The sequence below is a fragment of the Chiloscyllium plagiosum genome, unplaced genomic scaffold (genome assembly GCF_037043375.1).
Source record: "Chiloscyllium plagiosum isolate Xiang-an unplaced genomic scaffold, Cpla_swu_hap1 HiC_scaffold_34, whole genome shotgun sequence".
In the NCBI taxonomy this organism is placed as follows: Eukaryota; Metazoa; Chordata; class Chondrichthyes; order Orectolobiformes; family Hemiscylliidae; genus Chiloscyllium; species Chiloscyllium plagiosum.
The window spans coordinates 41018419-41042848 of record NW_028270172.1 but is presented as its reverse complement, the minus strand read 5'-3'; the positions used below and the strand labels follow the sequence as shown (position 1 = coordinate 41042848).

The 24430-nt window shown below is 40.3% G+C and overlaps 1 protein-coding gene across 8 annotated transcripts in view; it reads right to left on the bottom strand.

Annotated features, from left to right (window-relative positions):
* Positions 1 to 24430, bottom strand: part of kif13a (kinesin family member 13A) — a 331165-nt gene that overhangs the window by 144734 nt on the left and 162001 nt on the right. For all 8 annotated transcript variants that reach the window (XM_043719132.2, XM_043719126.2, XM_043719128.2 and 5 more), the window contains one exon: positions 22774 to 22954. In XM_043719132.2, the coding sequence (XP_043575067.2) occupies positions 22774 to 22954 (181 nt within the window). The remainder of the gene's footprint in view (positions 1 to 22773; positions 22955 to 24430) is intronic.

Here is a 24430-nt window from a genome sequence, read left to right as displayed (position 1 = left end):
AAATAAAGCTAAATAAGACTATTAGGCTTGTCATTCCCTGAAGGAACTTTCTGGGACTGTTTGCTTTTCTTTTAATTCATTCATATTTTGTGGATGCTGTTGGCTGGGCCAACATTAGTTACCCTTCACAAGCTGCTCTCAAGATGAGCTACTTTCTTGAACTACTGCAGTTGACCCACAGTGCTGTTAGAAGAGAGTGTTCCAGGGTTTTGACCCAACAGTACTGAAGGAACCGCAATGTATTTCCTTGTCAGAATTATGTGTGGCTTTGAGGGAAACCTGTGTGTGATGGCGGTTTCCGTATACCTACCATCCTTGTTCTTCTAGATAGTTGTGGATGTAGGTTTGGAAGATAAGGACCTTTGGTGAACTTCTACAGTGTATAACTTCTACATGGTACACGTTATTGTTACTGAATGTTGGTGGTGAGAGATTGAATATTTGTGGATGTCAGCTACTTTGTCCTGGTTAGCATCAAGCTTCTTGAATTTTGTTGGAACTACGCTGAAGCAGCTTATCTTAGTTTATTTTGGATGATGTAGATACAGCAAATCAAACAATATGTATTTGTGCTCATCTGCACGATAATGAGGCAGCATATCTGCATTCCTCTATCTGGAATATTTATTTTCTCTCAAAATACTGTATAACCACCCACATACTAACAGCCACCGCTGCTCAACTGACAATAAAGTTTCATTCACTAAAGAATAATTTCAGTGCTATAATAGTATGGCGACAAAAATGCTACTTAATTGCAAATTCTTCAAAAAAAAACCACTACTTAAATTACTACATTAGATGCAAAACTTTCAATGTAACTGCTTTCATCACCACCTCAAGATTACTTCAAAATGAACAGTTTCACCAGTTTGTAGATCAAACACATCAATTTTCATCATGGATTGAGCCCTCAGGGCACCCAATGCACACACTAATTACCAAGGCCAAAATTAAGTAATTTGGCAAAAATAAGCACACTTCCTCTATGAATGATATAGAGAAGGCATACGGAAGGCCAAACTTCCGTCAGCAAAAATATAGATTTCCACAATAAAGCAACAATTTTGGATGAACCCGTGCACCAGGCTAGATTACAAGGCACAAATGTTAGCATTCAAATTAATTCGCCTCCTTGCTCATCTGGAAAAAAACATACTGAATCTGATATCTGGAAAGTAGCTTAGACATTTCTATCTATCACAATGTTTTATTTCAGCTGACAGCCTGTAAACATCATGTTCAGTCAACCTGGTAATGACAACGATAAACTGGGGCTCTCCCCAGGTCAATCTTCACGAGCATGGGAGGATGATATGGGTAGTGAGCCAGACCTGGATGGCTCCATAGCAGGGTTGGTTGGCACCCCTTAGAGCCCAGAATTTTCATGTAATTGGGTCAGTTTCTCCATGACTGATAGCTCACAGGTATAATTAATCAAAGCCTGGATTTCAGAAACCTTTGAAAGCAAAGGTCAAAAAGCCTTCCTTACCGATATGGCCCCATTCCAACTCATGCAAAATGTTGAGATCCAATAAAAGGTTTATCTCTGTTGGGACAGCTATAGTAAGATGGAAACTCAGTGTTTGACAATTTTAAGATAATATACACTATTTTCTTCTGTGATCCATTTTGTCAAAGACTCGAGGTTTATTTACAGAAGATAAAGAGGTGCCAACTTCTTCTCCATTCTGTTACTTAGGAGTTGGGAGGTAATGTTGTGGCTGTACAGGATATTGGTTAGACCTCTTTTGGAATATTGCATGCAATTCTGATCTACTTCCTATCAGAAGGATGTTGTGAAACTTGAAAGGTTTCAGAAAAGATTTACAAGGGACGTTGCCAGGATTGGGGGATTTGAGCTATAGGGAGAGGCTGAATATGCTGGGGCTGCTTTCCCTGGAGCCTCAGAAGCTGAGGTTTATAAAATCTTGAGGGGCATAGATAGGATGAATAGGCAAGGTATTTTCCCTGGGGTGGAGGAGTCCAGAACTAGGGGGTATAGGTTTAGGGTGAGAGGGAAAGATATAAAAGGAACCCAGGGGGCAACTTTTTCACACAGAGGATGGTGGATTTTGGAATGAGCTGCCAAAGTGGTGGAGGCTGGTACAATTACAGCATTTAAAAGGCATCTGGATGGGTATATGAATAGAAAAGGTTTAGAGGGATATGGGCCAAGTGCTGGCAAATGGGACTAGATTAATTGAATGTCTGATCGGCATGGATGAGTTGGACCGAAGGGTTTTTCCAGGCTGTATATCTCTATGGTTCTACGACTCTAATACTTAAAATGTCTGGGTGATTAAATCAGGGCTACAGCAACAGGAATTTCATTTAAGAAAATAATGAAGAGGTTTTTTTTAAGTAAATGCAAACATGCCATTGTTAAAATAGGGTTCACTGACTCTGAACAGTGTGAACAGACATGGGAGCACCATCAAGTGACATCGAGATGGTACAAGGAGTTATGTGGTGGTGGTGGGGATGTGGAAGAGATGATGAAGAATTGAGGAAATTCAGGGCTGAAAAGTGTCTAAAAATAACCAAACAATTGGGATAAAGTCCTACAGAGCCAAGATGGGCACCTTGAACAGTCTTCTTTGGTACTAGGCCATCCTGTGACTATCTCCAATCTGCTTCTAGGGGCAGTAAGTTCAACTCCACATCCACACTAAGCTTGGAAAGCAAAAATCAGATCTGATAGGGCGCACTTCTTATTGGAGTCGATCTGCTGAGTTGGGAAATTTTCAGACTCATGCTCCCCACCACAGAAGCAAGAATCTGGCTCAAAGCGAAGGAAGAAAGGGAAAAGGAGGAGAGATCCCAAAGAAAAGTACTGGGAAAGGAGGGAAGGCTATAAAGGAGTACAACAGAACACGAGAGATACAGCTATTTGGATGGAATTAGGCACTGATAAGTATAGGAGAAAGCGAGGTCTGCAGATGCTGGAGATCAGAGATGGAAATGTGTTGCTGGAAAAGCGCAGCAGGTCAGGCAGCATCTAGGGAACAGGAGAAGGGCTAATGCCCGAAACGTCGATTCTCCTGTTCCCTAGATGCTGCCTGACCTGCTGCGCTTTTCCAGCAACACATTTCCATCACTGATAAGTATAGTACAATCAATCTCTTTCATCCATAGTTTAGAGATAAAAGGAGAGACAGGGGTCCACAGAGGTAACTGGGAGGATGGAGTAGGTATTAAAATGAAGAGACGCAGGCTGGCAAAGGTAGTAGAAACATTTTTCAATGTATGAAATGGGTTGGAAGCAGATTGAAAATAAAATCTGAAAAAAGGGAAAAATATTGCAGGAGAGATGTAGGGTAGCAGGAAAAAAAAGTATGACAGACATTTTTAGGAAGCAATAGTATGTGTCTACAGACTCTTGATACTACTGATATCATCAAGTATGAGCCTGTCGCCTCTTTAATCTTGGCTCCAGCTTTTCCCCTCCTCTTTCCACACTTCCTAATGTCATCCCAGATCATTCAACTGGTCATTTATTCACCTTCATAACAAATCATTCATATAGAGGAAACCTATTTGCAGGCTGAATCTCTTGAGAGGAGTCAGCGACAGTGTGGTCAGCGACCAATATTTTGTGGTCAGAGGTTAAAATCCCACAACAGCAGATTCTGAAATTTGAATTTAATAAAAACCTGGAATTAAAACTAGCCTAATGGCAACTATGTATTTACTGATCGTTAATTGTCACAAAAACCCATCTGGTTCACTAATGCTCGTCTGGGAAGGAAATCTGCCATTCTTACTTTGTCAGGCCCATGTGACTGCAGAACCACACCAATGTGGTTGACTCTTAGCTATCACCTGGGCAATTAAGGATGCGTAATTAATACTAGTTTAGCCAGTGACACCTCCATCCCATAAATGAAAAGAAAATCCAACATCTACATCACAACACAAGACGTCACTAAGACGGCAGCCAAATAACTAAACCTAGACTCGCAACAAGATTCAAGTATTCGAAGGAACATGCCACTAAATCTAAAACATCTGGAGTAACTTTATGCCAAATTATACTTTAGTCCTGTCAATCTTGAACTTTGTCTGAGTGCTTTAGTCAGTCGATTTTTGTCTGGATCACTGTTCATACTGGCCAATGCAATAACAAAGTTTTGACAGTCTGTGCAGAAGAGAGTCTAGAATTTTTTTAATACAATTTTCATCTTAACCTAATTCAACCTCCACCGAAAACAGCTCAAACTCCAGACTTAATAATGAATCAAACAAGAGTGAGTTAACTGCGACTCAAAAAAGGTATGGACTTCACAGCTGCACTCTGTTCTAGAGAACATTTGAAATTCCACTGTGAAAAATTCTGACTGGACCATTCTACTGAAAACTACAGTGGAGTTGATGGACTGAATGGCCTCTTTCTGTGCTAAATGGTTTTATATCTGTATGTGATTTAGATTGCACGTATAGGGCACCACAAGCCTTTGAGATTATATACCCAGTCTCTGGCAAGGCTGCCTGTGTCTGGGAAAGCGGTACTGCTCAGGATATTTTGTTCACCCTGACTTTTCAAAAGCCAATGTGTGAATAAAGTACAGCTGGCTGTGGGAGCTGGGAATATAAAGAACAAGGAATATTCCTTGTCACTCGGGAGAATGGGCTTTTGCATGGGTATGTTCTTTTGTAGCTCTGGCTGGTCCTCATAAGAGGAATGCAACTTCAATGGATAGAGGTGACATCAAGTAGGACACTACAAACATTACTAACGTGATGTAACTCTTTAAACATGTGTCTCTATGATTCGATGTTGCTGAATAGCAAAGTTAACTGAGAACATCGCTGCAAAGCAGTAAGTCTACTGGATAGATCAGGAGTATAGGTTTGTGAAACTGAGGGCTGCAAAAGAAAAAGGAATAGCTTCATCTGACAAAATAAAGTGTGTTTTGTTTCTAGGCTCCAGTTCTCATCTCTTCTTTTGTAAACCTTCAACAGCTGGAGAAAATGACCTAACGCAAATACATTTCAGAAATTTTTCCAGACCACACGCAGAGGAACTGATAGGTTTTAAAGTAAGTGTTACAGTTCCATTGTAGCAGACATTTCAAACTCAAAACACTGCCTCGCAAAGGAAAGTAAAAATGTATTGCTGCTGTTTGAGAGATTCACTTTTAGGTCACAAAAGTACACTCACAATACATCTACTCATTCGGCATCTTATTACCATGTGAAAGATTTACAGCACTGAAAAAATTCTTCAACCTGGGTGCGGTTCTGTTTTGATTCCTTCTAATCTGCTATTGCTGGATACCCACTCTCTCTCTCTCTCGAGTCTAGTGAGCAAGTAGTAAATGTCATTGAATACATCTGGATTTCAGTTTAAACAAATTAAGAATAGAATTTCACAGAAGCCTTTGGTAGAAAGTGATCACCCAATACAAAATACAAAAAACTTTTCAGGCTACTCAAGGCACTTGAGCAAGCAGTACCCATGCTTAAAGAGCATAAAGGAACAAATTCCAAGCTTACGAATGCATGTGGAATCCATCATCATCTGGAAAAATACAGTTCTGCTGTTGAACTTCCAAAACTGTCTAAGTAGGACAGGAGAATAGGATGGGCTAGTGGTGGTGTGCGCATTAGAGAGCCGTAGTCAACACAGTCTGCAAAATGTATTTATTACTAATTGCACAGACAGAAAAGAAAAAGTTCAACTGATTTGTATATTTCCACAATATTACCTTTAGCGCCAAAGGAGTTGCATTAAAATTAAATGAAAGCAAAAAAAAACTTCAAGATCACACATCACAAAATTGACTTAACATACAAGAATCAGGGTCTTTTATGCTTTGATTGATCCATTTTTGGTCTGACCTCCTTTCAATATTACATTTTGAATAAAGGTGGGCAAGACCTAACCTACTGATTCAAATTAGCTTTGAATTTTAATATATTTCCTGTTATAAATATGAACATTCCTATCCTAAATATGATTAAAATAAAGCTTCAAACGGCTTATGGCAAATAATTTCCAATCTCACGTTTACCCACGTGTTTGGAAGGAATTCTTCACAAAATTTGGTTATATATACCCCAAGTTATGACATTCACAGATTTCTTTTCAAAAACACCACTTTCAAACAATTGGAAGATCAGAACATTTTTGCCACAAAGAACAAATACCATCTGCAAAATTCAATCCATCATAAGAGATTGGATTGCAAGTATCAATTTTAGATCATCTAATTTCTCATTCTAAAATAATCATATTTGATGATTGCCTCTGTTGGCAATAAGATTACTGATGCTCAATATTGGTGACAAAGAACAATAGCTGTAATTATAGTTTGTGGGTCAATAGTCTTGCAAAGGGATGTCTGAGAGGAAAGCTCATAAAAATGCCTTCAAAGATTTAAAGTGGCATACTTAGAGTTAATTCCCCAGTACTCCTGCCACTCAAATGAATATGTCTATGTCCATGATAGGAATACTGCCATACAGTCCTAGTCGAGACAAATTCCTGTCTTCAACCTGGAGCAAGGTCTAAAATACAGTTTTCCCTCTTGAAGGCACTTGAGATTTCTTTTCCCCAGAAGATACTTGTTGATTCTCATGTATTAAGTAATGCAGTTATGCAGCAACATTAGCTTCTGTATCTGATATAATGTATTGTGTATTTGGATTTGGACACCAGCAGAAAAGAGGAGAATTCATCATCGTCATCGATGACCATTTCATAGATTCTATATTTTTAAAATTGTAACAAAATAAACCAACAAGACCGAGTTAGAAAAGTTTTTTTGGGGAAAAAAACTTGCACACAAACAAAGCCATTGCCCGAAACATGCCTTCCACAGACGGGGGAGGTCACTGCTATTGCATTTTCATCATGTAGGAACAAAGCTGGAAGATCTTAAGTAGGCTGTTGTTTTTGGTAATACTGAGTCTCAACCCTCAGTCTCACATTTAAATTGCCAGGCCTCCTGCTAAGCCTGACAGACTCATCCACCACCCTCACTGATTTACAGGCTTTGCTTAATGGAGACACGAGTGAGCCTATTAACAACAGCTCAAGGGTGAAACTGCCAGCAATCGGAGCAGCTGCCCTTTTTCAAATCTTCCATTAATCAAAGTAACTTGCCTCTGACTGATGCTTCTCTGCCCAATCAAATTATCCAGGTTATCTTAAGGCCTTTTGGGGACAACTCACCCATTTACCATATATATTTTGAACACCACACTCACCTCCAGAATGAACTACTCTCTAGCCAACCTGTTCCAACACAATCACAATACAGACACTCTCCTTGGAAAAGTGGAAAATTGACCGGGTATGTCATTTCCATGAAAGGCAGGACTAAACTAGTCTGATTTATCTGCTTTCTCGTAGCAATCAACAACTGATGAAACATGCCATCAACAGTACAATCTAGCAGTACTCACCCACAAACAACCTGCGAATTAAAGCCGAGTTGGGGTTCAATCAGGACCCTTTGGGTCCAAATCTCATTATTGCTTCAAATCATGCATGGATAAAGAAGCTGCAAGTGATTTCCTTGATATCAAAGCAGCATTTGGCAAAGTGTCAAGGTGCCCCAGAAAAACTGAGGTCAAAGGGAATCACTGGGAAAGTTTCCCACTGGTTGGGACTCAACAATCTTCAATGACTACAATGACTTCAAAAGGGTCACTTTGATGTTATTTGCAATTATAGAGTCAGATGTACAGCAAGGAAACAGATCCTTCAATCCAACTGGTCCATACTGACCAGATATTCCAACCTAATCTCGTCCCATTTGCCATCACTTGCCCCATATCCCTCTAAACGCTTCCTATTCATATACCCATCTAGATGCCTTCTAAATCTTGACTGGAGATATCGGTGTTGGACTGGGGTGCACAAAGTTAAAAATCTCACAACACCAGGTCAGGAGCAACGCTCTGAAAGCTAGTGCTTCCAAATAAACCTGTTGGACCTTAACCTGGTATTGCATGATTTTTAGCCTTCTAAATCTTCTAATTGTACAGTTTCCACCACTTCCTCTGGCGGCTCATTTATACACGCACCACCCTCTGCGTGAAAAAGTTGCCCTTTAGATCCATTTTAAATCTTCCCCATTTCACCTTAAACCTATGTCCTCTAGTTCTGGACTCCCCCACCCCAGCAAAAAGGCCTTATCTACTTATCCTATCCATGCCCCTCATGATTTTATAAACTTCCATAAGGTCACCCCTCAGCCTTTGACGTTCCAGATAAAACAGTACCGGCCTATTCACCTCTCCCTTTGGCTCAAATCCTCCAACCCTGGCAACATACCTGTAAATCTTCTCTGAACCCTTTTAAAGCAATCTCCATCAACATGCAATAAAACCTGGACAACACTCAGGAAAAGTACCATCAGTGCGACAATGACTAGCTTGAAGAAAATCCTCACCATTTCCACAAGACGTTACAAGTTATTACCATCACTTCAGTTCCTACCATCAACATCCTCAGGTAGTCACTACTGACTGAAAATGGCAGCTACAAGAGCAGAACCGAGATCTTACTTCTCAGCACCAGCAAGCCTTTACATCACCTACAAAGTCATAGTCAGGTGTGTAATGAAATATTTCCTACTTGACTGGATGAGTACAGATATAGTAACACACAAGCTGCTCAATGTCATCTGGAAAAAAACAAACAGATTGGCACCCATGCACCATGTTTAACATTCAGCCCCTCCAGCAAACATGCACCTTGGATAGAGTGTGCATCTTACAAGGATGCACTGCAGCAACTTTCCAAGGTATCTCTAGCAGCACCATTCAAACCCATGATGACTGCCATCAAAAAAGTACAGACAGCAAGCATTTGGGTACATCAATACCTCAGAGTCATACCATTCAGACTTAGAAATATATGGTTAATTTTTCAACACTGTCAATGGATCACAATACTGGAACACTGTTGTTCCAGTATTGACTGTTTGGGGTACCTTCACCAGGCAGGCAGCAGCAGTTCACTGAAGTGCTTCACCAGCATCCTCTCAGCAGCTATTAGGGATAGCCAGTATATCCAAGCCTCATCAGCAATATCAACATCCGATGAATGAACTAACCTTAATAACTGCGATAAGATATAGTCATTTACCAGAGAAAAAGTTGATATACGGTAAGACGACAAAAAAAAAGTAAAACTGATGGAAGGCATGTTTACAGATGTCAGGAGCTCCTTTTTCATGCAAAAATCAATGCAAAGTCCATATGGTCTTAAAGCAGGGTGGTGAAGGATGCAAAGTTGCAGAGACATGCTACATTCGAATCTTGCAATCACAAGAGTTGATCACCTGAGTAATAAATTTCAATCAGTAACTCTACACAGTTAGTTCTTCAAATGTACTTCCTATTTCTCAGTAGGCAAATTCAGCAGCCATTTTTAAACACATGGTCCCAGAAGCAATGTCAACTGAGAGGAATTTTGCCTCTGACAGTGGCCTCAGAATTTATCCCACCAAATGGATGCATGTTGGTCACAACATGGATGCATCAGGAATCAGCATATACTCAAGTCAGTAATGCAGCTCTTGAGGAGGACAGCCACCAAGCTGACATTTCAGTAGATTATGATGATTTCAACAAAAATAAAGTTTGCTGGTTATCTTTGGCTTCAAGCTGAGAAATACTGACAAGAAAATCCAGGCAGAAATTTCCAAAAGAGCACAGTTCCATGCAGAAGCATGTTGTCACAAGAATTTTTTTAGAATGAGATCAAGGGTGCTCAAAATACAGAGGGTGCAGCAGATGAATTCACCCGAAAGTCCAGGATAAACAATTTTGGAGCGACAACTAAGAGAACAGTTGCCCCATATTAGGAGAGAGAGAAAGTCTGAGGAAACGCATTGTTGATCTTTGTCTTCTTCACTGCTCCAACTCCTCTAATCACAGGTTTTCTCCTCCTCTATCTGCTTAAGAGACAGAATCTACAATTGGAGCAGTAGCAAGGGCAGAAGGAGGGAACCTATACTTGGAGAAGCTGGATCAGTTGTTCTGACAGGTCTCACTGCTGCTGGCTTCTACCACTTCGAGAGGACACTGACTGAAGATAGGCAGGGACTGGTTGCTGTCCAAAAAAAACTTGGACCAAGTGTCTCAAAAGCAGATCCCCAAAACCCTTACTTGGAGACCTAACAGCTGCCATTTGATCTTCAAAACTGTGACTTGAAACAACAATTTCAAACTCTAAAATGTGAGCCACACTAAAACCCATATCCAAACCCTATGAAATCTAGATTCCTAGCTAACAAAACACAGTTTCAAAGTCCCCATGGCCTAGATCTGGACTCAACAGCACCTGGAACCTTCAAAACCCTGCTGCCAAAAACTTCAATGCACAACACAGAAAATCCAGACATGGTTAACACAAACCTGGGCCAGCTGTCACTAAATCATGACAGTGAATCATCTAAAAGAATGATACAGAACCTCCAAAATCTAATGCAATCTATCAGTTACCAAGCACCAAAAATCTAGCCTTCAAAAATCTAAACACAGGCTGCTGAAAACTGGACCTATATTTCCCAAGATCTGATTAGATAGTCTGAACTGAGACACATCAAAACCAGAATTCAAATCCCTCTAAAGCTGAATTACAACAGATCAGAACGAGGCAAAACCCAGTTCTTGCTGCTGACCATTGAGGCCAAGACTCAAACCTCAAAGTCCTAAAGCTGGTACCACAGCATCCAACAAGATCTGAAACCAGTCCCGTGAAACCCTGCTCCAGAATATCCCAAAACATTGACCTACATGTCAGGCTGGAAATATACCAGACAACAAGCATCACTCATATGGCGTCTATATTTATACACATACTTTCAATGTCGTTGTTTTAAAAAAAACACAAAAACTTGCATATTTTGAATGCAAATTGGGTGTTTCTGTCCTTTAAGGTGTCAATCTATTCGTCAGAGTCAGAGACATACAGCATGGAAACAGACCCTTCGGTCCAACTCATCCGTGCCAACCACATAGCCTATATAAATCTAGTCCCATTTGTCAGCATTTGGCCCATATCCCTCCAAAACCTTCCTGTTCATATGCCCATCCAGATTACTTCTAAATATTGCAATTGTACCAGCCTCCACCACTTCCTCTGGCAGCTCATTCCATACATGCACCACCGTCTGCGTGAAAAAGTTGCCCTTTAAATTCATTTTAAATCTCCCCCTCCCCAAACCTATGCACTCTAGTTCTTGACTCCCCACCGCAGAGAAAATATCTTGTCTATTTACCTGATCCATGCCCCTCTTATCAAGGTCACTTCTCACCCTCTGATGCCCCAGGAATATAGCCCCAGTCTATTCAGACTCTCCCTAAAGCTCAAATCCTCCAACCCTGGCAATCTCCTTGTAAATCTTTTCTTAACCCTTTCAAGTTTCACAACATTTTTCCGATAGCAGGGAGTCCAGAATCGCACAAAGTTTTCCAAAAGTGGCCTAGCTAATGTCCTGTCCATCCACAATATGACCTCCCAACTCCTATACTATCATGCGAAGTGGTGTATTACTTTGAAAAGAACTCACTGAAGTATGACGCAACTATGAATTAAACGCTTAGTTATCAGATGGTTAGCTGGGTGCTACAGAATTAATTTGCATCTGTGCTGCTTGTTGCATAGTTAACACTGGAAGTCAGCATCCTAACTTTAAACAGATGTGCACATGCAAAATAATACATGCGTAGTGACCATCTCAGCTAATGTTAATCCTGGCTAAGTCAGAACCCAGAGTGAAACTGGCTTGGTGGAACATAAAATTAATTTTTGCAGTTGATTCCTACAGTGGTTAGTCCCTGAACATGCTCACATACCAATGTTTTTGTAAACAATACAATTTGGTAGGACTGCATTCTGCTTGTCCATTCTTGTCAGACATAGCCCATGTTTCTTCTCTACTTACTGCCCCTCAGCAACATTATTTAAAAACACACCAATTTTGAAAATACACAAACATCAACTAGCCCTATCTCACCACTACCCCTTGAACCCCTCCACTGTTACTAAATTGTCACACTGCTTCACTGTTGTCCAGTACTGGATCACTGAAATCCTCCACTGAATATTGAGAAAAGGGATGGCATAACCTCAATTTTTGAGCTCCACCTTCATGCCTCTCCTTGCGACTGCTTGTGGTTGAAAGAGACAGTTTGCAACATGATGTGGTACTTGATGCTTTGCTGAAACCGCATATTCTGTAACATTGTTAAATGCAGCCACATCTCAGCTCACATGCTGCTCAAACCATCGTACATGTCTTTACTACCTTTAGATTTCTCTTTCAAAGTACTACCAGCTGTTCTTCTATATTCTACATTCTCAAAACTTGAAGTCATCTCAATCTCTGCTGCTCAAGTTCAAACCTGTACGTACTCATCACTCCAGTGTTTGCTGATCTACAGTGATTCCTGATTAAGCAATGCCTTGATTATATATTTTAATTCCTTTCAAATCCTTCCGCAACCACACTACTCCTCCCTACCATGACCTCTAACGCCACAATATCTGCATTCCTCCATTATGATCTCTCGACTGTAACTTTTTAATTGCTCCACTGTTTATTGGCCAGGACTACAGCTGCAAAAGCACTGAAATTTCTCCTTAAACCTCGCTATCTTCTTTAAAACATTCCATAAAACCTTTTCTGTTAATAAGCCTTTGCTTATCTGCCACAATATCCCCTTATATGGCTAGATGACAAATACTATTTTGTACTGTTTCTGTGAAATACCTTGGAATGTAATAGAGTTAAACTGCATACTCAACAAAACACACATACTAAGCCAGGTGAGAACAGTTTAGGAAAGTTCACTGGAAGTGTGGCTGGTGATGGGTTTAAAAGGAGCAATGGAGCGAATGGCAGAATCTTAGCCAGAATACCAAATAAGGGATCTTCAATAACAAAAAGTACATGGCTGAAATATCAGAGGGTAGCATCATCTGCAATATAGTATAGGCCAGCAAGGCCTTTTATTATTCCACCAGATTATTTCACTGCCTAGTCCAGCATTCATTGCAAATCTGCAGATGCCCTTGAGTTGGTGTTGGGAGCCTCCTTCTTGAACCATTACAGTCTATGTGATGTAGACACATCAAAGTGCTGTTAGGAAATGCCAGGATTTTGACTCATTGACAGAAATGGAGATAAAAGTTCCAAGTTGGGATGACATGCAGCTTATGAGGTAACGTGTAGATGGTGATGCACTCTTCCACCTGCGGCCCTCGTCCTTCTCAGCAGAAGTTTAGGAGATGCTGTTGAAGGACGTCTGATAGAGTATCTGATATATGCTACATGGTGCTGTCACTATTTATCATTGGTGAAAGTGGGGAATGCCTACGTTCACAGAAGGGTACACCAACCAAGCTGTTGGTTTGTCCTACATGATACCAGGCTTCTTGATTGGTGTTGCAGTTAAACTCATCCAAACGACTGAAGAGTATTTTCACCTCTTGAATTTCATACGTTGTGGACAGGTTCTGGGGGTGGGGGCAGGTGGTTGCTGAGTCATTTGCTGCCAGATTCCTAGCCTCTGGCCTGTTCTTGTAGCCACAGCATTTATTTGATGGGACAGTTTGGTGTCTGGTCAATGGTAACTCCCAGTATGCTGAAAATGGATGACTCAACAATTGTAATGTCCTTGAATATCAAAGGAGAGACAGTTACATTACCTCTTGTTGTAGACGGTCATAGACTGACGTATGACACAAACCTCGCTCACCACTAAGTACCATACTAAATCCGCTGCATACAGACACAGATTGTTTCAGTATCTGAGGACCTGTGAATGGCACTGAACATAGTGCACAGATCAGTGAACACTCCCCCTTCTGACATTATGGAGGAGGGCAGGCCATTGATGAAGCAACTGATGATGATGATATGGATGGTAACTAAGAGTCCCTGCAGTAATATCCTGCAATGAGATGATTGACCTCCAACAACCAAAGCCATCTTTCTCTGTGTCATCTATGAGTCTAACCAGTAGAAATTTTCAAAGCCCATCAAATTCTTATCAACTCCAGTCTTGCGAGAATGCCTTGCTGTCAAACGCAATCCACTTCACATCTGGAGGTCAGCTCTCCTGTCCACGTTTAGACTAAAGCTGTAATGAGTCAGAAGCTGAATGGCCCAGGGGAAACCTGAACTGAGTGTCAGTGGGCAGGTTATTGCTGCAGACGTACTGCAACATAGCATTGTTAGTAATACTTCCAGCAGTTTTCTGAAGAAGTGTAGAATGATTGGTGTGTAATTGGTCTGGTTAGATTTGTCCTGCTTTGTGCACACAGGACATGCCTGTGGGTAGGACAGTGCTGTAACTGTACTGGAACAACTTGAGCAAGAGCACAGTAAGTTCTGGAGTCTTTGGTACTAAAAGAGAATGCTGCAAGGGTCCAAAGCCTTTGCAGTAACCAGTGCCTGCAGGCATTTCTTGACTTCAAACAAAGAAAGCCAAATTGGCTAAAGACTGGTATTTGAGATGCTGTGGGCTTCTGAAATAGCCCAAGATGGATTAGGCATTTTCCACTTTGGGCTGAAGATGGTTGCAACCACTTCAGTGTCATGTTTTGCACTGAAATGAGAGATTCCCCCTTTATTTAATAATAAGTTGCGATATTTGTAAAGCCCTTTTCCCTGATTAATTGTTAAATTGTTCATAATCATTCACAACTCATTGTGGCACGACTGCAGAACCTCGATGTGATCGGTTCGTCGAGGGATTGCTTTGCTGTCCATAGCATTTGCTTCTAATTTGACAGGCAACTTGTCCTGTGTTGAAGCTTTAGCAGGTAGTTAACCCACCTTTGTCCATGCCTGGTACTGCTTCCAGGTGCACTCCTGAATTTTTCATTTAACCAAGGTTAATCACCCAGCTTGATAGCGACAGTGAAGTAAGGGGGCCAGGAGGTTAACAAATCAAGTTGAATACAAATCTGCTGCCCTGTTAGCCCAAAGTGCCTCCTGGATGAGTTATTCAATCACATCAAAATCTATTCTATTTAGAACGATCATAGTGTCATTCAATACAATGAACAGCATCAATGTGAAAACCAGCTGGTGATGACTCCCAGTAATACTGCCAGTGACAGATGCTTCTATGACAATTGCAAGCAGACATGAGCTTTAGATATTTACGTTTAGTTTGTTTCATCTTGGCCAACTTTAGACGCTATTTAGGATACATGTATTCTGCTAGTCCAAAGAATACGTAACACAATTTTGAAATACTAATTACTCATTCTAAAGCCAACAACAAATCATTTATTAAAAGCCATACTTTAAATATGCCACATATTTGATGAATAATTAATATAGGGATTTTTAAAATTCATTTCAATATATTACAGACTGATTAGCAAGGTTAGATTTCACGGAATACTGGGAGAAGTAGCCATTTGGATACAGAACTGGCTCAAAGGTAGAAGACAGAGGGTGGTGGTGGAGAGTTGTTTTTCAGACTGGAGGCCTGTGACCAGTGGAGTGCCACAAGGATCGGTGCTGGATCCACTACTTTTTGTCATTTACATAAATGATTTGGATGCGAGTATAAGAGGTGTGGTTAGTAAGTTTGCAGATGACACCAAAATTGGAAGTGTGGTGGACAGCGAAGAAGGTTACCTCAGATTACAACAGTATTTTGATCAGATGGGCCAATGGGCTGAGAAGTGGCAGATGGAGTTTAATTCAGATAAATGTGAGGTGCTGCAATTTGGGAAAGCAAATCTTAGCAGGACTTATACACTTAATGGTAAGGTCCTAGCGAGTGTTGCTGAACAAAGAGACCTTGGAGTGCAGGTTCGTAGCTCCTTGAAAGTGGAGTCACAGGTAGATAGGATAGTGAAGAAGGCATTTGGTATGCGTTCCTTTATTGGTCAGATTATTGAGTACAGGAGTTGGTAGGTCATTGGTTAGGCCACTGTTGGAACATTGCATGCAATTCTGGTCTCCTTCATATTGGAAAGATGTTGTGAAACTTGAAAGGGTTCAGAAAAGATTTACAAGGATGTTGCCAGGGTTGGAGGATTTGAGCTGTAGGGAGAGGCTAAACAGGCTGGGGCTGTTTTCCCTGGAGCGTCGGAGGCTGAGGGGTGACCTTATAGAGGTTTACAAAATTATGAGCGGCGTGGATAGGGTAAATAGGCAAAGTCTTTTTCCTGGGGTGGGGGAAATCCAGAACTAGAGGGCATAGGTTTAGGGTGAGAGGGGCAAGACATGAGAGGCCTTCGGGTCAACGTTTTCACGCAGAGGGTGGTACGGGTATGGAATGAGCTGCCAGAGGAAGTGGCGGAGGCTGGTACAATAGCAACATTTAAGAGGCATTTGGATGGGTATATGAATAGGAAGGGTTTGGAGGGATATGGGCCGGGTGCTGATAGGTGGGACTAGATTGGGTTGGGATATCTGGTCGGCATGGACAGGTTGGACCAAAGGGTCTGTTTCCATACTGTACATCTCCATGACTCTATGACACTAGCTGTCTGTATTTAAAAAGTATTGTTAGAGTGGAAGAAAGAGGCAAGACACCTCCAGGGTCTTAACAACAGTATCCACCTTGGGTCTTCAAATCACAGATGAGACGAGACCGATTTATTTTAAGATCACGTACACACTTGAAAACAGTGCACTGTATTCAAGTTTAAGGCAATATACCCTAAACTGGCAAGGGGATGGGAACTAAGTGGGTAGACATAAGAAATGGAAATTAAAGATAGGAAATGAAAAATAGAAAGCAAAAGTGGGGCACAAAGAAAACAAGGGCTGCAGCATACAGGGCCATAATATAAACAGGATGTGTAAAAATATTTTTAAGAGGACAAATCTAAAGATATTGTACCCAAATGCACTGTGCTTGCAGTAAGATGGACAAATTAACCACAGAAATAGTTGTGAACAGGTACAATAGGAGTATGTACCAAGACATGGCTGCAGGGTGACCAGGCTTAGGAACTGAACATTCAAGAATACTCAATTTTTAGGAAGGACAAGGAAAAAGGAAAAGGAGGTTGATTAGTGTTATTAGTAAAGGATGTAAACAGTGCAACACTGAAAAAGGATATTTAGTCAGAAAATCTAGAAGTAAACTCAGTCTGGGTGGAACAAAGCAACACGGAGCAGACAACGCTGTCAAGAGGTCTCCAAAAACAATAATGATTAGATTAGATTACTTAGTGTGGAAACAGGCCTTTCGGCCCAACAAGTCCACACCGACTCACCAAAGGGCAACCCACCCAGACGCATTCCCCTCCATTAACCCCTTCAGCTAACACTACAGGCAATTTAGGATTGTCAATTCACTAACCTGCACATTTCTGGAAACCAGAGTACCCAGAGGAAACCCATGCAGACACAGGGAGAATATGCAAACTCCACACAGCCTGAGGCGGGAATTGAACCCGGGTCTCTGGTGCTGTGAGGCAGCAGTGCTAACTACTGTGCCACCGTGCATTAAACAAGAAATTAGAGACGCACACAAAGGTGCAAGTGAGCATGGATGACTTTAATCTACATATCGAATGTACAAACCACATAAGCAATAAATAATGCAATGGCACGTGAACTCCTGGAGTGTGCACTAGATGGATTTTGAGACCATTAAACTGAGGAATCAATTAAGGAACAGACTCTCTTAGATTTGTCATTGCGCAATGAGCTTTGGTTAATTAATAATCTTGTCGCACAAGGTCCTTTTAGGAAAAGTGACCACAACATGAAAGAATTCTTCACTGGGAGAGAAATGGAGGCACCTAACCCAAACCTAGGGCCCAAAATCTCAGCAAAGAAAGCTACACAAGTATGGGGCAAGAATTGACGGCAACAGTTTGGCTAATTTAATTAAACTGCATTACAGTGCATAATAATTGGCTAATATTTAAATCAATGCATGCATTGCAACAATCATATTAGTTAACTCCTTTCCTCTTGTATTTTTACATCAAAAAAGTGGTCTAACTATGGTTAACAAAAATAAATCAAGGATAGAATTAGATTCAGGAGTTTGCTTGAAAATGTAGCAGGCTGGAGGTTTGGAAATTAATTAGGATTCAGCAAGGAAGACCAAGAGATTGATTAATAGGTGCAAAAACAGTGATAACAAATTTGCAAGGTACATGAAAGCAGACTTAAGAGCTTTTATAAGTATGCATGAAGGAAAAGATGAATAGAGAAAGACCAATACAAATTCATATATTCAATATAGATGTATATTGGAAGAATAGGAGAAATGATAATGGAAAAGAGAAATAGCAAAGCAATTAAACAACTACGTTGGTTCTGTCTTCACAGATGAAGACAAAACTAACTTTGCAGAGTGCTAGGGAAGTCAAGGGTGCTTTGTTTGAAGGAAATTAGTATTAGCAGAATTAAAAAGTACTCTTCAAAACATTAATGGGACTGAAAGTTGGTAAATCTTCAGCATCCGATGATCTAACTGCAGGGTACTAAAGACAGTATTTTGGAAATAATGGATGCACTTTGATTGTCATCTTCCAAAATTCTACAACTTGTGGAACAGCTCTAGCAGATTGGAGGGTGGCAAATATAACCCCATGATATGAGGAAGAAACAGTGAATTATAAACTGCTAGGTCTCTGCTATCTAATAACTGCTAGAACCTATTATGGACGACACAATAGCAGAATACTTGGAAAATATCAACAGGAATAAGCAAATTCCACCGATTCATGATTATTGGATAAATCATGATTGATGAACCTACTGGAATTTTTTGAGGATATAAGAGTAGAATAGGTAAGGGTGCATTTGATTTTCAGAAAGCTTTCCATGAAATCCTTCTTAAGAGATTAATGTATAAGATTAAAAGAACAAGGGATTAGAGCTAATATACTAGTATGGATTTAAATATGTTAGTAAATAGAAAGCAGTAGGATAAATGGATCTTTTATAGAGTGAAAGGTGGTGACTAATAGAGCATATAATATAAAGTGTGTGATTTATAGGCATTTTACCACCATTTATTTTGGATTTTGGGAATTTTGAATTACTGGCATATGGGTTTGGTCTGTATCTATGAAGGGATTTTAATGATCAATGTGTGAGGATTTCTGTAGTCACGGCAATTTCAGTTAAAATGTAACACGAGGGAGAGTTTCCTGGAGAAATTAGGTTTTTACTTCATTGGGCGAATTTTACAAGTGAACAATGCAAACTGTTGTGTATTTGGCTTCAGGTAGAAGGTTCTGGCATGGAATTTATTCTTTGGTTTCAGGGAAACACACAGCTTGAAGAACCCTTTTAGGCTTTCAGATTTGTAGAGGTCATGGCTGAAGATGGATGTATAAAATGAAGGGAGACAGTATAGAAATAGATTACCTCAGAGTAAGCAAATTAGTTTGAGTTCCAGACCAAAAGTGGTTGTTAAAATCCCAAAGGGATTATCTGAAGACAAAACCATATAAACTCAGTTTTATGAAGACTCATGAAAGGGGGTTATCAGATTCGCACAACTGGGAACTGAAGCTATCACGAAAGTAAGTCCTATAAGGATGACAGAGAAGGGAATTCTCCAGCTTGAGTGCAATAAAGCAGTGTTTCTCGATTAATGAAGCTATACTTTACTGTGTGTTTTATAAATCTTTAAACTTGAGTTATATAGATTGGTTTGTACTTATTTTCAGATAATAATCTTCTGCTTGATTGGTAAAATTGAATTAATAGCATTGTGTATTTGTGTTTCAGTAAAAGTCCACCTTTTCGAAGCCATTAAAAAATATCTATCATAAACAATAGAATATATCAAGCCATATTTCGGTCTGGGATCTGACCTGTTCTGTAACAACAGTTGGGATCATAACAGGTCCCACAGGGATCATATATATTTTTAAATTTCCTCCACGAAATCATTGATATATCTACTTAATATAACTAAAAATAATATTTCCACGTTTGCTGATAGTATAAAACGAGGAGGAATGGAGTTTGATGACAAGGAAGTAAACATGTTTCAAGGCATTCAAAAGGTGAGCGTGTTGGCAAAACAATGTTACACCGCATCTACCAAGTAGAGGTGTAAAATGATCCGTTCAGTTTTTAAAAAAAGAATGGCATACTACTGCTTTAAGAATGATAGATTAGGAAATGTTTAGGTGCAAAGGGACCCGAGTGTCATTGCACACTAGCACTGAAAGCAAGCATGTAGATGCAGCAGGGAGTTAGAAAACAAAATGGTGTGCTGGTTTCCATTGCAAGGTGAAATCAACATAGGAGCAAGGAGGTATTACTGCAGCTGTGCAGGGTATTGGTGAGACAACACCTGGAAGACAGTGTTAAGTTGTAGAGTCATACAGCATGTAAACAGATCCTTGGGTCTGACCAGTTCCCCAAACTTAACAAGCTCCATCTGTCTATGTTTGACTCATATCCCTCTAAATCCTTCCTATTCATGTACCGTCCAAGTCCCTTTTAAATGTGGTAACCTTACCTGCATCAACCACTTCGTCTGGCAGTTCACTCCATACACAAACCACCCTGTGTGAGAAAGTGTTGCCCTTCGGGTCCTTTTTATATCTTTCTCCTTTCACCGTAAAATTAAACACCCCTAGTTTTGAACTCGCCCACCCTAAGGAAAAGACACCTGCCATTCATCTTACATGATTTTATAAACCTCTATAAAGGTCACTCCTCAAACTCCTACACTCCAGTGAAAAAGTCCCAGCTTATCCAGCCTCTCCTTATAATTCAAACCTTCTAGTCCTAGTAACATCCTGGTAAATCTTTTCTGCACCCTCTCCAAAATAATGATATCTTTCCAATAGGAGAAGGGGAGGACTGCAGATGCTGGAGATCAGAGGCAAGACTGTGTTGCTGGAAAAGCACAGCAAGTCATGCAGCACCTGAGGAGCAGGAGAATCGACATTTCAGATACAAGCCCTTCAGGAGTAAGGCTTGTGGGTCGGGGGCTAGGAGATAGAACAGAGGGGTGGGGGTGGGATTGGAGAGGAAGGTAACTGAGAAAGCTATAGGTGGATGTGGATGAAGGTGTGGGAGAAGGTGATATCGGGGGGGGGGGGGGGAGGAAGTGATGGACAGGTCTGGAGGGCAGTGCTGAGTTGGAGGCTTGGGACTGGGATAATGTGGGGGGACAAGGGGAAATAAGGAAGCTGTTGAAATCCACATTTATCCCATGTGGTTGCAGAGTCCCAAGTCGGAATATGAGGCGTTCTTCCTCCAGGGATTGGGTGGGAACAGTTTGGCGGTGGAGGCAGCCCAGGACCTGCATGTCCTTGACGGAGTGGGAGGGGGATATTAGCAGACCGACCAGGACTATACACCGTAACATTGAGTCCAACTTGACTCTTCAGGATTTGTCTGAGATATTTTCTGTAAGGTATGATTGCATGAGTATGACTGTCAGGCTCATGCTCGATTGGCCTGTGGGACAACTCTCCCAATTTTGCAAAGGTCCCTGGATGTTCACAAGATCATTCGGTCTGGGTGTGCTGTTGTCATTTTTGCTGCTGAGGTTGATACCTGATGGCCTGACTTCTTCTATTTCGTTTCAACATGTAGCAATTTTATACAAATGAATGACTTGCTTGGTCATTTTGTAGGGAATTAAGGTCAATGGTCTACAATTACATATCAGCCAGACCAGGTAAGGACAGCAGATTTCCATCCCCAAAAGCCATTTGTCACCTGGATAAATTTTTTTTTATATAGATATTTTTTATTAGAAATTTAACATTTTTACAAGTTTACAAAAATAAACAAAACTCTCAGATATAAACATTGATATACAATTAACTCAAATATACAATAGCCAAAATTTAACAAAAGATAAAAAAAATCGAAAAAGAAGAAAAAGAAAAACAAAACTCAACTATCTACTAATCTAACCTACAACTAACCAGAGTGTATATTTAAGTCTCTTACATGCTCGGAATGTGCTAACATCACATGTAATAAAACCCGTATTCGTGCAGGATTCCTCCCCCGAGGGGCCCCGGACCAGCCAGGTTTGTAATCTCAATTAAATAAAAGCCCTTGTTAGGATAGCCGAAATATCTGTATTTATGTAATTCAAGAAGGGCTGCCATATTTTATAAAATAACTCGGTCTTTCGGTGCACCATATTTGTGAGGAAGTCAAGGGGAATACATTCCATAATTAATCTGTGCCAATTTGAAAGTCCAGGGGGGCCCTCAGCCACCCAGTTCACCAAAATATTTTTCCTTGCACAGAAAGAACGAATAGAAAACAGTCTCTTCCCGTACGTGTCCAGGGAGGGAAAGTTCGAAAAGCCCAAAAGGAGAGATACAGGGTCCAGTTTAATTTCCGTTCCTAAAATGTCTGTCAGGGTACTTGCTACTTTAGTCCAATATCTACGGATCTTATGACAGGTCCATAGGCAATGTACAAGAGTGACCTAGATAAATTTTAACAACTGACAATAGTTTCATGGTCACTGTCACTAGTTTTTAATTTCAGATTTATTAATGAGTTGAATTTACATTTCACAAACAGTAAACAACCTTAACAAAAGAACACAGGAAAACCTCCCGGTAAATTTAATGACAGGAAATTTTTAAAAGGCAAAATTAGAAAGAGAAAGTATTGAAGTGTTGCTATAATGCATTTCAGTTTAATGTGCTTTATTACTATTCACAGTTCAGTAACATCATTACTGCATTGAATGATTGTTTAACTTTCTATATAAGATAAAATGTTAAATATCCCAGTCCTTGGGATAGTTAATTTCTCAAAAAGGTAACAGTTAAAATCAACCGAGACAACATTTTCAGTTAGTACTTACCCTTTTGGATCCAGGAGATCCCGCACCTTTTCATTATAGATCTCCATATATGACACTTCTACTTTAAATGTGTGAGATTCACTTTCCTCTTTGGAGACTCTCCCAAACAATGCACCACAAAGACGAGGTATAAGGCCTGGTACATCAACACTGCCCATCATCGAGAAAGACTTTCCTGAACCTATGTACACAAGAAAAAGGCACATTTAGAGTCATACAGTCCTACAGCACAGAGACAGGTTCTTTGGCTGAAACTGGTCCATGCCGACCAAAATGTCCATCTACGCTAACCCCATTTCCCTGAATTTGGCTCATATACATGGATAGGAAAGGTTGAGAAGAATTTGTCCAAACACCTTTTAAATGTTGTTAGTGCACCCGCCTCAACCATTTCTGCTGGCAGCTCATTCCATATGCGTACCATCCTGTGTTAAAAAAAGTTGCCCGATAGGTTCGCTTTCCTTCATGTATTTCTTCCACAGTAAACACAGAAGGGAGATATTCATCGAGGACCTTGCCCATCTCCTGCTGTTCCACATATACAGTTTGGTTCTTAAGGGTCCTATTCTCTCTCTAGTTCGTTTCTTGTGATGTTTTCATCAACATTGAACTAATACCCTCGTGTTGGATTGGTAAATAACATGGGTTCAACTTACTTGAAAATTTTACACTGGCTGACTGATATTTTTGTGTATGACTACAAGCCTACAAGCTTTGTATACGCCATGATTTGGAGATGCCGGTGTTGGACTGGGGTGTACAAAGTTAAAAATCTCACAACACCAGGTTATAGTCCAACAGGTTTAATTGAAAGCACACCAGCTTTCAGGTGGTTGTAATCATTCTGTCTGAAGAACTTTGTGACATCGGCTCTAATTTTTCCTTTTCCTCATTTGAACCTTGGTTATTTAGTCTAAAGTAATGTTCTTTTTTTTTCTTTTATATGCAACTTATTAAGTTCTATGTACACTATAATGTCAGGTGACTGCCATCCATGCTGGCAGAAAGGTCGAAGTTTATCAAACCTCTCCACCTGATGAAGGAGCAGCACTCCAAAAGCTAGTGTGCTTTCAATTAAACCTGTTGGACTATAACCTGGTGTTGTGAGATTTTTAACTTTGCATATGTCCTAATTCTAATATGCTACTGCTTGGACTCCTCATGGTGACTGGTCACGTGGAATCATCCTATCCCTTGGCTCATTGGCATACTCAGCTCTTAAAGCACAAACCCAACATTCCAGTTCCAAGCATAGTGTTGGTTACTAAGATACAAGGAATGGATATTGGTTCTGGAGGTAGCTCAAAGACAAAACTAAGCAACAGAGGACAGTGTCACAAGGAGAGGTTCAACACTCTAAGACAATGCCTCGGTTCATCCAGCACAAGTATAAAATTACTTCTTAATGCCAGGGGAGTCTTTAAAAATAATTGGGGTACAAATTATTACAGTCTGCAGAGAAAACCACAAAGTTTCAATATCTCAAGTATACTTCTGTAATCATCAAATGACATTGGTGTAGCTGACCTGATAAAGTAAACAGATCATGTTCTACATCTACTAGAATATAAAGAAAATAATCCCCTGTTTTCATGCAAGACAGAAGGACAAGTCTGACAAATAGCAATGCAGTCTGCAAAAGACTTGGAGATGGATA